This window comes from Rhincodon typus, chromosome 24, assembly GCF_021869965.1.
Source record: "Rhincodon typus isolate 14 chromosome 24, sRhiTyp1.1, whole genome shotgun sequence".
NCBI classification, from domain to species: domain Eukaryota; kingdom Metazoa; phylum Chordata; class Chondrichthyes; order Orectolobiformes; family Rhincodontidae; genus Rhincodon; species Rhincodon typus.
The window spans coordinates 5,768,854-5,782,943 of record NC_063355.1 but is presented as its reverse complement, the minus strand read 5'-3'; the positions used below and the strand labels follow the sequence as shown (position 1 = coordinate 5,782,943).

Below are 14,090 nucleotides of genomic sequence, written 5' to 3'. Positions count from 1 at the left end.
GGCGACAAGTGCAGGCCAGAAGGTAGGAATATTGCGGCGAGTAACTCACCTCCTGACTCCTCAAAGCCTGTCTGCCATCTACAAGACAAGGCAGGAGTGTGATGGAATGCTCCCCACTTGCCTGGATGAGTGCAGCCCCAACAACACTCAAGAAGTTTGACACCACCCAGAACAAAGCAGCCACTTGATTGGCACTACATCCACAAGCATTCACTCCCTCCACCCACTATCGACAAGATGCACTGCAGAAATTCACCAAAGATCCTCAGATAGCACCTTCCAAACCCACAACCACTTCCATTTAGAAGGACCAGGGCATCAGACATATGGGAACACCACCACCTCCAAGTTCCCCTCCAAGTCATTCACCATCCTGACTTAGAAATATAATCGCCATTCCTTCACAGTTGCTGGGTCAAAATCCTGGAATTCCCTCCCTAATAGCATTGTGGGTCAACCCACAGCAGAAGGACTGCAGCAGTTCAAGAAGGCAGCTCACCACCACCTTCTCAAGGGCAACTAGGGATGGGCAAGAAATACTGGCCAGCCAACGATGCCTACATCCCACAAATGAATAGAAAAAAAACTTCTAATATCGTATCTAGCCGTCTTTCCAAATTTATTTGCTTAATAAGAGCAAAATAATTAAGTAAAATGAAGCAACAGCAGCTAACATACCTTGGACAATTAGTGAATGTGCAGAATCTTGCTAGCTGTATACTTTCTCAAAACACCCTGTAGACATGTGCAGAACGTTGTACGAAATGAATAGTATTTCAAGGACCTTCACAGACAACTCTCATTAAGTCCAGGACCTAATGATGACCATGAACCCATTGTCGATTGTTGGAAAAGCTAATGTCCTTAAGGGAAGCAAACTGCCATCCTTATCTGGCCTGGCTTACACATGACTCCAGATCCACAGCAGTATGGTTGACTCTCAACTGCCCTCTGCGCAAGTAGGGATAGGCACCCTCGTCCCATGAAAATCACCAGGGGAAGTGGTTTAGATTATCTATCTTATCTTGCTAGATTATTAGGTGTATTAAAGTCATTAACTGGAACTTTGTGCAAAATGTTGCCACCATGTGGCAGTCTCAGCCTGGACGCTGTCCAGGTTTTGCTGGATGCAGACATTTCTGCAAATGGAGCTGACACTAAACAACAGCAAATATCCCCATTTCTAACTATGATGGAGAGAATGCCATTGATTAAACAGCTGAATGTAGTTATCTTAGAATGCCATTCAACAGAACTTTGGCTACAATATCCTGCATGTGGGTAATCCAGACGAAAGACAGGAAAAACTGCCTCTAAATGCTGCTCCTCTTTTGAGGTATTTTCAGTCTTGGAGCAGATCTCCTCTAATTCTAGGAGCAGTAATTACTGTTTTATAACTTGTTGCATGGGGGCGGGGGGGAGAAATCAAAACAACAGCGCTTTAAAAAGGAGGAAGACAGAGACCATTAGGGAGTGAACCAAACAGAGAAATAAACCTGTACTGCTATCTGAGCCAGCAGCAAATCTACACAACTGATTGTTCTGCTGTTTGATTTCAAGTATTTCTGGACATCGGAGAGGTCTAAGAAAAATTAAAACAGCGAAATTCACACAGCTGACCTTGGAGAAACCTGTGTCGGAGAGCTCACTGCAGAGGTGCAGTTACAGGTCTTTTAAAAGCACAACCTTAGTTTTTTTGTAAATCTATAACAGTGAGTAGAATGGGTTCTTTTTTGGTTATGTTTTACTGAGATCTGTCTCGATTAAACTTTAAAAATATAAAACATAGGTACCGAGTTTGGCTGGAAGTGTTTTTTAGAGCAGTAAGACTGTGCTATTTTCTGGATCTGTAGGTTAAGGTGCAAAGATAGCCTTTAGTAGAGTGATGTGCTCTTCATGTTTGTTGTGGGAGAGTAGGGAGAGTTTCCATGTTACTGAGGATTATATCTGCAGTAAGTGTGTTTGGTCGCGAATCCTATCAGATTGTTTGGAGCTGCAGTTAGAAAAAATGAGGAATTTAAAGGAGCGGCGGGGTATGATGGACGGCATTCGCAGGAAGGGAGATAGACCGAAAATACAGTCAGGTAGATGGGTTACCTCCAGGAAAGGTAGGAGAGGGAGACAGACCAGGCAGGTGTCTCCTGTGACTATCTCCATCTCAAACAGGTACGCTGTTTTGGAAAAATGTAGGGGCTAGTGGACTCTGGGGAGAATGTAGCACTGACAGTCAGGTTTTTGGTAGCGAGACTAGCTCTAATGTAACAAGGGGTACGTCAGGTTACAAGCAATCGATTGTGACAGGGGGACTCTCTAGTTTGAGACACAGTTAGACATTTCTGTGGCTGACAGCAAGACATAAGAATGGTGTATTCCCTCCCTGGTGTCATGATCAAGGGTATCTCAGAGAGGGTGCAGAATATTTTCAGAGGTGAGAGAGACCAGCAGAAGGTTGTTGTACACATGGAAACTAATGACATAGGAAGAGAAAAGATTCAGAGGAAAGAATATAGGAAGTTAGGCAGAATTTCAAAAAGGAAATCCTCAAGGGTAGTAATATTAGTTTACTCCCAGTGCCACAAGATAGTGAGGGTAGGACTAGGAGGATAGAGCAGAGAATGTGTGGCTGAGGAGCTGGTGCAGAGAAGGATTCACATTTCTGGTTCATTAGAAACTCTTCAGGGGTAGAAATGACCTGTAAAAGAAGGATGGGTTGCACCGCAAATGGAAGGGGCCTAATATACTGGCAAGGAGATTTGCTAGAACTGAAGAGGATTTAAACTAGTGGCGGCATGGGTGGGACAGGAGCCAAGGAGAAAGAGGAAAGAGATCAGTCTGAGACTGGAACAGTTGGGAAAAGGAGCAAGTCAAACAGTCAGGGCAGGCAGGAACAAAGCAGAGAACAATGCAGGGCTGATAAACTAAAGTGCATTTATTTCAATGCTAGAGGCCCAACAGGTAAGGCAGATGATGAACAACTCAGGGCATGGTTGGGAACATGGGACTGGAACATCATAGCAGTCACAGGAGACATGGCTCAGGGATGGACAGGACTGGCAGCTTAATGTTCCAGGGTATAGATGCTACAGGAAGAAATTTGGGGGTGGGGGGGTGGTGGTGGTGGTGGTGGGTGATGGTGGTGGTGGTAGGGGAGAGAAAGAGGAGAAATACGTCCGGGGAAGTTGTTTGGGTGGAACTGAGAAATAAGAAAGGGATAATCACCTTTTGGGATTATGTAGACATAATCATGAGTAACATGGAAACTCTCCCTACTCTCCCACATCCAACACAAAGAGCACATCACTCTACTACGAAAGAGTATCTTTGCTTCTTAACGTACAGACCCAGAAAATAGCGTAGTCTTACTACTCTAAAAATCCCAATACTCAATTCAGACATATTTGTAAGGAGATCTCAGTTATCTATAACAATGATAATGTGGTTATGGTAGGGGATTTTATCTTTCCAAACATAACACTATGGCCGTCCGAGACTAAGGGCTTGGCTGGAGAGGAATTTGATAAGTGTGCACAAGTAAATACTCTCATTCAGTATGTGGATGAAACTAGTAAAGAAGGTGCAAAACTTGGGAAATAAGACAGGGCTGAGGTGTCAGTGGGGGTGCACTTTGGGGCTGGTGACCATAATTCTATTAGTTTTAAAATTGCAATAGAAAAAGGATAGATTGTTAAAGTTCTAAAATGGACCAAGGCCAATTTTAACAGTATTAAGCAAAATCTTTCAGAAATTGACTGGGGGACAGATGCCTCTTACGCATGCTCCTATTGCCTTCATACTCTTCTAGGGATTCACTATCTCTGCTGTCTATACCTGACATAGGCTTCCTTAAGAGGGAAATCAGGAGGGCAAAAAGGGGACATGAGATAGCTATGGCAAACAGGGTTAAGGGGAATCCACAAAGATTCTACAAATAGAGCAAGAACAAAAGGCTAACTAGGGAGAGAAGAGGGCTCCTTAAAGATCAGCAAGGCCACCTACGTGTGGAACTGCAGGAGCTGGGAGAAGGTACAATACTAAATGAGTATTTTACATCAGTGTTTAATGTGGAGAGGGATATGGAAAATATAGAACATGGGGAAACAAATAGCCACATTTTGAAAAATGCCCATATTGCAGAAAAAAATGGTCGTGTTTGGCTTAAAACACATTGATTTGGGTAACTCCCCAGGGCCTGATCAGGTATACCCGAGAACTCCGAGGGAAGCGATTGCTGGGCCCCTTGCTGAGACATTCTTATCACTAATAGCCACGGATGAGGTGCCAAAAGACTGGAGGTCGGCTACCGTGGTGCCACTATTTAAGAAAAGTGGTAAAGAAAAGCCAGGGAACTAAAGACCGGTGAACCTGATATTGGTGGTGGGTAGGTTATTGCAGGGAATCCGGAGGGATTGAATTTACATGTGTTTGGAAAGGCAAAGACTGATTAGGGATAGTCAACATGGCTGGGGTGTGTGAGAAAACATGCCTCACTAACTTGATTAAGTTTTTTGAAGTAGTAACAAAGAGGATTGATGAGGGCAGAGCAGTGGACGTGACCTAAATGGACTTCAGTAAGGCATTCGACAAGGTTCCTCATGGTTCACCTGTTAGCAAGGTTAGGTCACATGGAATACAGGAAGAACTAGCCATGTGGATACAGAACTGGTTCAAAGGTAGAAGACAGAGGGTTGCTTTACAGTCTGGAGGCCTGTGACCAGCGGTGTGCCACAAGGATCGGTGCTGGGTTCACTGCTTTTCGTCATTTATATAAATTATTTAGATGTGAACATAGGAGGTATAGTTAGCAAATTTGAAGATGACACCAAAATTGGAGGTGTAGTGGACACCGAAGATGGTTACCTCAGACCACAATGGGACCTTGACCAGATGGGTCAATAGACCACGGAGTAGTAGTTGGAGTTTAATTTAGACAAATGTGTGCACTGCATTTTGGAAAGGCAAACCAGAGCAGGGCTTATACACTTAATGGTAAGGTCCTGGGGAAGTGTGGCTGAACAAAGAGACCTTGGAGTGCAGGTTCATCGTTCCTTGAAAGTGGAGTCATAGGTAGACAGAGTAGTGAAGGCGGCGTTTGGTATGCTTGCCTTTATTGGTCAGTGCGTAGAGTATAGGACCAAAAGTGTGGAGCTGGAGAAACACAGCAGGTCAGGCAGCATCAGAGCAGAAAAGTCGACATTTTGGATTTGCACCTTTCATCAGGACTGGGGGTAGGGGGGCTCAGTAATAAATAGAGGGAGGGGGTGGGGCTGGGGGAAGGCAGGTGGGGTGCAGAGGAGGAGTTGGGAGGTCACGTTGCGGCTGTACAGGACAGTGGTTAGGCCACTTTTGGAATGCTGCATGCAATTTTGATCTCCCTGCTTTGGAAAGATGTTGTGAAACTTGAAAGGATTCATAAAGATTTACAAAGGATATTGCCAGGGTTGGATGGTTTGAGCTATAGACAGAGGCTGAATAGGCAGGGGCTATTTTCCCTGGGGTGACCTTATAAAATCATGAGCGGCATGGATAGGATGAATAGTCAAGGTCTTTTCCCTGGTTTGGGGGGGGGGGGGGGGGGGGGGGGGCGGCGGGGGGGTGGCGCGCGAGGGGTTTGGTGGGAGTCCAGAAGCATAAGTTTAATGTGAGAGGGGAAGATTTTTCCATGCAGACGATGGTCCAAGTACGGAATGAGCTGCCACAGGAAGTGGAGGAGACTGGTACAATAACATTAAAAAGGCATCTGGATAGTTACGTGAATAGGAAAGGTTTAAAGGGATATGGGCCAAATGTAACTAGATTTATTTAGAATATCTGGTCAGTATGGACAAGTTGGACGAAAGGGTCTGTTACCATGCTGTACGTCTCTATGACTGGTCTGTAACAACCACAACCGTGAGGTTGTTGACTTGCTCACTGAGCTGGCTCGTTTTCGTTCAGGCATTTCGTCACCATGCTAGGTAACATCATCAGTGTGGCCTCCGATGAAGCACAACTGTCTTCCTCATCTCACAAAGGCTCCCAGGTGTCTAATTCAGCCAAATGCTGCCATGCCATAGAAAATCAATCATTCATTCTCATATCACCTCACAAAGTTAGCTCTCCTGTTTGGACCGCAGTAGAGAAATCCAAAGTTAGTGGTGCTGGCAGAATCTAAAGTCTGAATTAATAGCGAAGAACAGACTTCCTGCGCTTCCATTTGGGATGGAGGAGAAGCACTCTATCAAGATTCCCTCTTTTTTTTAAAAAATGCAATCCACTTGTCTGCACATCTGGTCCTCCTTCATTGCAGCTTAGAAGTTAGAGGGAACTTTCATTGGCTGCTACCAGTTCTTCCTATAGCTGATCATAAGAAGAAAGCTATCATGCAAACCAGTTCCCAACCTCCAAATGAGAGGAGCATTGAACAATTAACCTCAAGACCATTTCAAAGCCACCTCATCAGGAGGTTATGTTTTGATCCTGAGCAGAAATCCTTTATTTGTATCCATTAGGCAACTGTTATGTTAATTAATTTTTTTTATAAATGAGGATTGCAATTACTTGCGTTTTTGCATACTTGGACCACATTAGTTATGTTTAAACCACATCTTTTTCAGCTGAAAAATGGTGTGCCTTAAACATTTCAAAAGCATTTGAACTTCCTCACTTGCCTCAACTTCCCACTGAGCTTCCTCTGGGAACATAACAAAATTTCATTCAAAATCAAATAAAACTCCTGGAAAGTGGCCTGTAACTGCGCAAGTCAAAACTGGAGGAAGCTGGCAATAGAAAAATATTGCTGAAGATTCTCCAAACTGACTATATGGGGTTTGCCATGCCGCTTTTTAAAAAAAAGTGACATTTTTCAGTAATAACTAAAATAGATAAACACCACACTTCGATTTTCAATTTGTGCTCCTCTTAAAATTATCTCAAAGCCACTATTCTCTGCTGCTTGTCTTCCTTTGTCTCACACATTCACTGATAGTCCAATATTCGGGCTTCCTTATATCTCCTCTGTTCATTTTATTGAATCCTATCAATGTGACCCAGGGGTCAGTCAGCTCAGTTGGTTTGTAGCACAGAGTCTATTAGAAATAAGGTGACTTTACCTTTACCACTGCAAAATCTTCCTAGCTCACTCCAATTAAAATGATTTTATCATCAATAACCTCTATTTTGCATTTCACCACAAGACTGTAGCAGTGACTGGCAGATTAAAAATTACTTTTTTCCACTTCCTACTCTTCACCAGTCCCCTGCCCCACATTCAAGGGTTGGTAAGTAACTTACAAACAGGCCAATGGAAGAGGGCAGGATCATTTCTGTAGGACTCCAAAAGCACCTGGCTCTTCCCTTGAATGATTTGAATAGAGAGACTGGTTGCTAAACATGTTCATGACACAAAGATAGATTGGAAAGCAAGTTGTGAAGGCCATGCAAGAAATCCACAAAAAATTATAGATAGGTCAAGTGAATAGGGTAAAACATTCAGCAGGAATACAATGTGGGAAAACATGAATTTGTCACTTTTACAAAAAGCAAAGAAAAACATTATTTAAATAGAGAAATACAGAACTATGAAGTACAAAGGGATCTTGTGCTGGTACATGGATGAAAAAAATTAGCAAGCAGGTACAGCAAGTGACAGGAAACCAAATTGAACATTGTCATTTATTGCAAATGTGATGAAACACACAATTAGGGTCCTTTACTTCAGCTGTAAAGGGAGTTCAGGAGAGCATGTTTAAAGTTGTGTGTACAGTTTTAGCCTCTTCACCCAAAAAAAGTTATAACTGCAATAGAAACAGTTCAGAGGAGGTTCACTTGACTGATTCCTGGGATGTTGGGTTTATCTTATGGGGAAGGTTGGACAGGTTAGGCCTGCACCCACTGGAACCAAGACGACAGATTTAACAAAAAATATTTGGAGTAAGCATTAATGACATGGTCATCAATGATTGTCGGTCCCAAATTGAATTGGGTGCCATATTAGGCCATTTTTTAAAAGAACAATTAAGAGTCAACCTTATAGCCATGGATCTCAAATCACACTTAGGCCAGATCTGGTAATGATGGCAGATTTCCTTCCCTCGAAAGAACATTATTGAACATTAGTGATCTAATTGAAACATAGAAGATCCTGTAGAAAATGAAAGTCTGAGGAATTAGTAATGCAGAATAAGATGACAGCAGATGAATTGTTTAGTGTCATGTCTTCACTCGAGAGGGTACAAGTACTACCTTGGAAATAGCTGTAAGTCTGGGAATTGATAGGGAGGGAGTAACTCAAGAAAACTTACAGATACAGGGAAGTAGAATTGAGTAAAATTGTCAGACTACATGTTTCCAAGTCCCTATGTCCTGATGGATTTCATCCTAGGGACTTCAAAAGTAGCTCGTGAAATAGTTGATATGTTGGTTTCAATTTAAGAAAATTTAGATTTCGGGAAGGCTCCTTTTGATTGGAAAATAGCTAAAGTAATTCTTTTATTCAAAAAGGAGAGGAAACAGAAAACAGGAAACTACAGGCCAGTTAGTTTAACATCTGTAATAGGGAAAATATTCAAAGCTAAGACATTATAACAGGGTACTTGGATAAGTTTAAGGTAATCGGCACAGCCAACATGGTTCTGTCAAAAGAAGTGATTAATTTATTGTGTCCTTTGAAGAAGTAACTTGCGCTGTGGAGAACAGAAGTCAGTGGATATATTGTACTTAGAGTTCCAGAAGATACTTGGTTTGAACGATTATTGCGGAAAATAAAAGCTCATGGTGTGTCCGAGTGCGCATGGTGGGGGTGGGGGGGGGGGTGGTGATGCAGTAACATATTAGCCAGCCGATATTCTATCCATGCTATCAGGAAGCTGAGAGAGTAGGAATAAATGGATCTTTTCCAGGCAACAGGGGTTGGTGCCTCAAATCTTTACAATTTATATAAAATGACTCAGATGAAGGGACAAAGATAGGTTAAAAAAAAGGGGAGTGTAATGGGTAAAGACATGGCAAGCAGAGAATAAACATGACAGACTATTTTGACAGAAAGAAATTTCAAAAATATTGTCTAAATGGAGGGGGTGCAACGCTCCGAGATGCAGAGATATGGGTATTTAGTGCATGAATCATAGAATATTAGTAGGCAGGTACAGCAAGTAGTCAATAAAGTTAATAGAATGCAGTTTTCTTTGTAAAGGGAATTGAATGCGAGAATAAGGAGATTATGCTTCAGTTATACAGGGCATTATTGAGACCACATATGGAATACTGTATACAGTACTGGTCACAGCACTTAAGGGAAGGATGTTAATTTGTTGGAAGCAGTTCAGAGAAGCTTTACTAGACTAATATGTGGAAGGAGTGAACTGCCTTATGATGAAAGGCTACGTCTGTATCCTCTGCAGTTTAGAAATATCAAAGGTGACTTAATTGAAACTTATAAACATCAAGGGGCTTGATTGGGTGGATGTGGACAGGATGCTTCCTCACGGGACAATTCAGAACTAGGGGAAAGAGTTTAGAAGTGAGGGTTCACCTATTTAAGTCAAGGATGAGGATTTTTTCCCCTTACATGGTTGCAAGTCTTCGGACTTCCCTTCCTTGAAAAGGCAGTGAATGCAGAATCTAAATGTTACTCTCTCTTCATTTTGTCTTGCTATGCTTAATTTTTGACTCAGTTTCCACTCAGACTGGAATCAAATCTCAATCATCACCTCCTCCCGACTCCTTTCCTTAAAGCTCGCTTCCCAGAACAATCTTCAGGTGCTAAACCCAAAGCTTCCTGTCATCTAATCATTATTTTCCAATTATTCTCCTCTTGTTTTTAAAGAGTGGATGTTCTGCACTCAGCAGGAAACAAAGGCATCTCTACATAAGATTAATCAAATGACTGACAATCTTTTCAGATTAGACTGCTCATTTGGTTATACTTTTTATGACTAACAAAGCAGCCAACCCATCTGTACTCTTCTCCTCCTGTCCCTGCTTAGAATGCAAGAAAACTTGTTCCAGCTTTAACTATGAACAGAGCCAAGATTTAAGCTGATCAAAAACCCACTGCACTGGAGTTTCAACATGTTTTAGACTAAAGCTACATTGTAAAGCCCTTAGTTATTCAGCACTCATCATATGTATTACAACGGTATTGATAAGAGTGCAAGAGGAGTAATTACAGGCAGGTATACAGACTCTTCTATTCTGACAATTTCTCCTCACTTGAAATTGTTCCCATTGCCAGTGACAGATCAGGGACCACTCAATATAGCTGTAATACAGCTAAGATATAGCTTTTTCCCTGGAGTCCATTCACGTTTGGAATGACTAGCTTTAACTGCACTGATGCTAGTCCTTTGTCACCCAACTCCTTCAAAATTTAAAAAGAGATGTAACAGAATGATTTCACCACCCCTACCCCACACTTCATTGAAACCGTGGCAACAGTTACTGTATACACTGCTGAACGAGAACAGAATTACCATTTTAAACAAGAACTGTGTTTTAGACTTGAAATAGCACTGCTATCAGGATGTGAGCTGCACAGACAAGGCTGACAGTTACTGAGGTGATGGGCATTCTTCTGTCACGGTTTGCCAAATGCCATCTGCAAGTCAATGCAAAACTTGAAGTCATTGGTATGGGACTGGAGTCACAGAGTTAGCCCATGTCTTCCTCCCCTACAGGATATTAGCAAACCAGTTGAATTTTTAAAACAACAGCGGCAGCTTCACTTCATAAACACATACTAAGCTGAACCAGCTTCATTTATTTAAACAAAACAAAAACTGAATTCAAATTGTTAAATTGGCATGGTGGGATCAGAACAAAATCTGTGTTATTAATTCAGTAACAATAAGCAGCACTGAGCAAGGAGTCATAGGATAAACTAGACAGTATTTTCAATTAAACTAATCTTGGCCGCACAAAGCTGCATGGTAGCAAGTGTTCACACTGTTTTACGCTGCTTCAGGTCTTACAGATCTTACAGTTTTATAGGATTCAGAGCAAGCTGCTCACCAGAAACAGGATTTCCTGCAAAGTTTCATGTCATTGGGGCATCAAGGTCCATCACTGACACCTACGAACTAAGATCAAACATTTCTGCAGCAGTTAAACATTCAAATGGCTTCAGTAAAAATTACAAATAATAGCTGATGTGACAGCAATACACTAGTCCTGCTCAACCTGTCTGTAACCTTTACCACGATTGACCACATCTTCCAATGCCACTTGCAGAGTGGAACTGCTCTCATCTTTTCATGATTTTAGCCAGAGAATCTTCTACAATGGCTTCTCTTTTCATGATATTACCTCAGGAGATGTCTAAAGGAGATTGTCCCTTACACGGCACCTCTCAGTGACAACATCAAAAGCAGAGTCAAGTTCCACAAGCAGACTGCTGACACCTACCTCTATCTCCCCCAGCACTCGCCTCCCCAACCCTGAAAGATGTCTTGTTTGACAACCAGTTCTGGGTAAGAGGGATTTTCTCCAATTAAATATTACAGATGCTCAAGCCAATATCTGCAGCTGCCACGACAAACTCTACTCCCAAGTAATCAATGTCATCTCTCACTCTCTCAAGTTTAAGCACATTATAAATTATGCCTAAGTTGTCTAGGCCTTAAAATGGAATTCCCCACTGTGTTCATATCTAAAACCATCACAAAAAAATCCTACTCCATTCTTTGGTTTGATGTTAATGGGACACAGTCAGCCAAAAATCAAATAGCTTGAAATGCTGTGTGTTAGAAGTGCTATATAAATGCATGTTGTTAGGTATCAACGATTCCTTTTTCCAAACAGGACAATACAAAACAAAAATACAGTATCATGTTCAGACTCTTAAAACAAAAATATCTTCACATCACTAATGTATATTCTAGAATACCAGAACATCAACCTAATAACAAAAGCTAAGCCAGTAAAGTCTCCACTGACAAATCCATTAACTAAAATATCAAGAATTGGTGAAGAGTTCCCATCTCTGAAACATATCAGACAGATCCCTGTGCACTTTTCATAACAAAAGTCAGCGTTCCCTCTTTCTGCACAAGTAGTCTAATTTTAAGACTCTCTGAACCAGGGTGGATTGGTATTCTGGATGTTCTCTCTCATTCACTGAGATACTGTCACTATCTCACACACACTGGTTTGATCTCTGGAAAGACAGGTTGGCATGTAGAACACAGATAACCCCTGGCTGCCTTCACTCACATAAACTTGCTCACTAACTGGACTCTCAAACACTGACTTACCCTAGGGAGAGAAGTCAAGGAAGCAGATCCACTGATTCCATTCCCAGGTCCCCTCAAACTCTGGCCTTGTCTTTTGGCTCAACAGCTCACTGGTATTTGACCCACTGCTTTTTGTGATCAAAATCAATGACTTAAACTTAGTTGCACAAGGCACACTTCCAAAAAATTTCAAGTGACAAAACTTGGAAGCAAATTGAACTATGGAGAGGAAAGAAATAAACAAGCTGGCAAAATGCATAGACACAAGGCAAATGAAACTTAATGCAGGACGGCAAGGTGATACATTTTGGCATGAAGAGGCAATATAAACTGAACTAACGTGGTGCATGAACAGACACATGAGGCTTAATGTGCATAAATTGCTGATGGTGACAGGACACACAGATAGCAGTTCATAAGGTATACAAGATTCTCGGCTTTAATGAAAAAAAGGCATAGAATACGAAGCAAATAAAATTTTGATGAACCTTCATAACATACTGGTTCCAGCATCAAATACTACTCACACACTTCAGAAAGGATGCAAAGACTTTATAAAGGCACACCAAACATTTAGAAGAATGGCTCCAAGGATGAAGGACTTTAATTAAGTAGGATAGACTAAGAGAAGCTGCATCTTTTCTCTTTTGGAGAGAGGATTCAGAAGAGATTTGAAACAGGTATTCAAAATCATGAAAAGTCTATACAGTAGAGAAGACAAACTTTTCCCAATGGTAAAAGATGGAATTTAAAATTAGGTGGCTGTTTTTGACTGGCACAGACATGATGGGCTGAAGGGCCTTTATTTGTGCTGTAGTTCTCAACAACCCTATAGCAAAAGGAATTGGGGCGCAGAGGAAACCAATTTAAGCTGATTGGTAAAAGGAACCAATAGCAACATTAGGAAGAGGCTCCCCCACCCCACACAGCAACTGGTTAGTATCTGGGTTGCACTTCCTGAGTATATAGTGGAGGCAGATTCAATTGTGACATTCCAAAGACAATCAGATGAATACAAGAGCAGGAAAAAAAATGGAGTGCAGTTAACCAAGCTGGAAACCAGTTTGTAGAAAGCCTGGTCAGCTCAGGACAAGTGGCATCATTCTCTGCTGTAACGACTCCAAGATTCACTTACACTACTCCTGGTGTTGCTCACACTCACCAACACACAAGCACAATCATTAGGTGCCAACACTTAAACTGAGACTACCACACTTAACTCAGCCCACACAGACTCCTTCCCTACCCCATGCTCCCCAGACTGCCTCCCCTCACACCCCTACTCCCGAGACTCCTCCTGCCCATTAGACTCCCTCCCCCAGACTTGTCCCCTTCCAACCTCAGGGCTAATTCCCTCCAATCCCACCCCCAGACTCCCTGACCCTACCCACCTCCTAACCCAGACCATCACCCAGCCTCTACCATCAGACTCCCTCCCTACTCCTACTTCCACCACCCCCACCTATGCTTCCCCTGTCTGTTTCCACCTCAGGAGCTCGATAATCTCCAGTCCTCCACCCCAGGTATTTTCACTGTAGTGCCGCAAGTCCCTTCCCAAAACTCGACTTCTGACAAAAAAAAAGTGTCTGTCCAGTCGGCTGCGGCCTGGCTGCCTCTGGCTCCCCTTCCTCAGCCCGTGCGGACGCAGGGCCCGGCCTGTTTCCTGTCGCCGCCGCGCTCAGTTTCCCCGGCTGCTCCTTACCGCTGTCCCCGATGATGAGCAGTTTAAAGAGATGATCATAATCCCTGGCCATGGCAGCGGCGCTGAGCAGACAGCTCGGTTCAGTCTCTCAGTGGCGGCGCCGCTTCCTCCGGCTGTTTGTGCAGGGCGGCTGCGACTTTCCGGAATTACTCGAGTACACCCGTCTTCCGGAAATAGCCCAG

General features: G+C 42.6%; 1 protein-coding gene across 1 annotated transcript in view; it reads right to left on the bottom strand.

Annotated features, from left to right (window-relative positions):
• rab35b (RAB35, member RAS oncogene family b) overlaps positions 1 to 14,090 on the bottom strand; it is a 62,963-nt gene extending 48,873 nt beyond the window's left edge. The window contains exon 1 of the mRNA XM_020514026.2: positions 13,909 to 14,090. Within this exon, the coding sequence (XP_020369615.1) occupies positions 13,909 to 13,960 (52 nt within the window). The 5' untranslated portion in view covers positions 13,961 to 14,090. The remainder of the gene's footprint in view (positions 1 to 13,908) is intronic.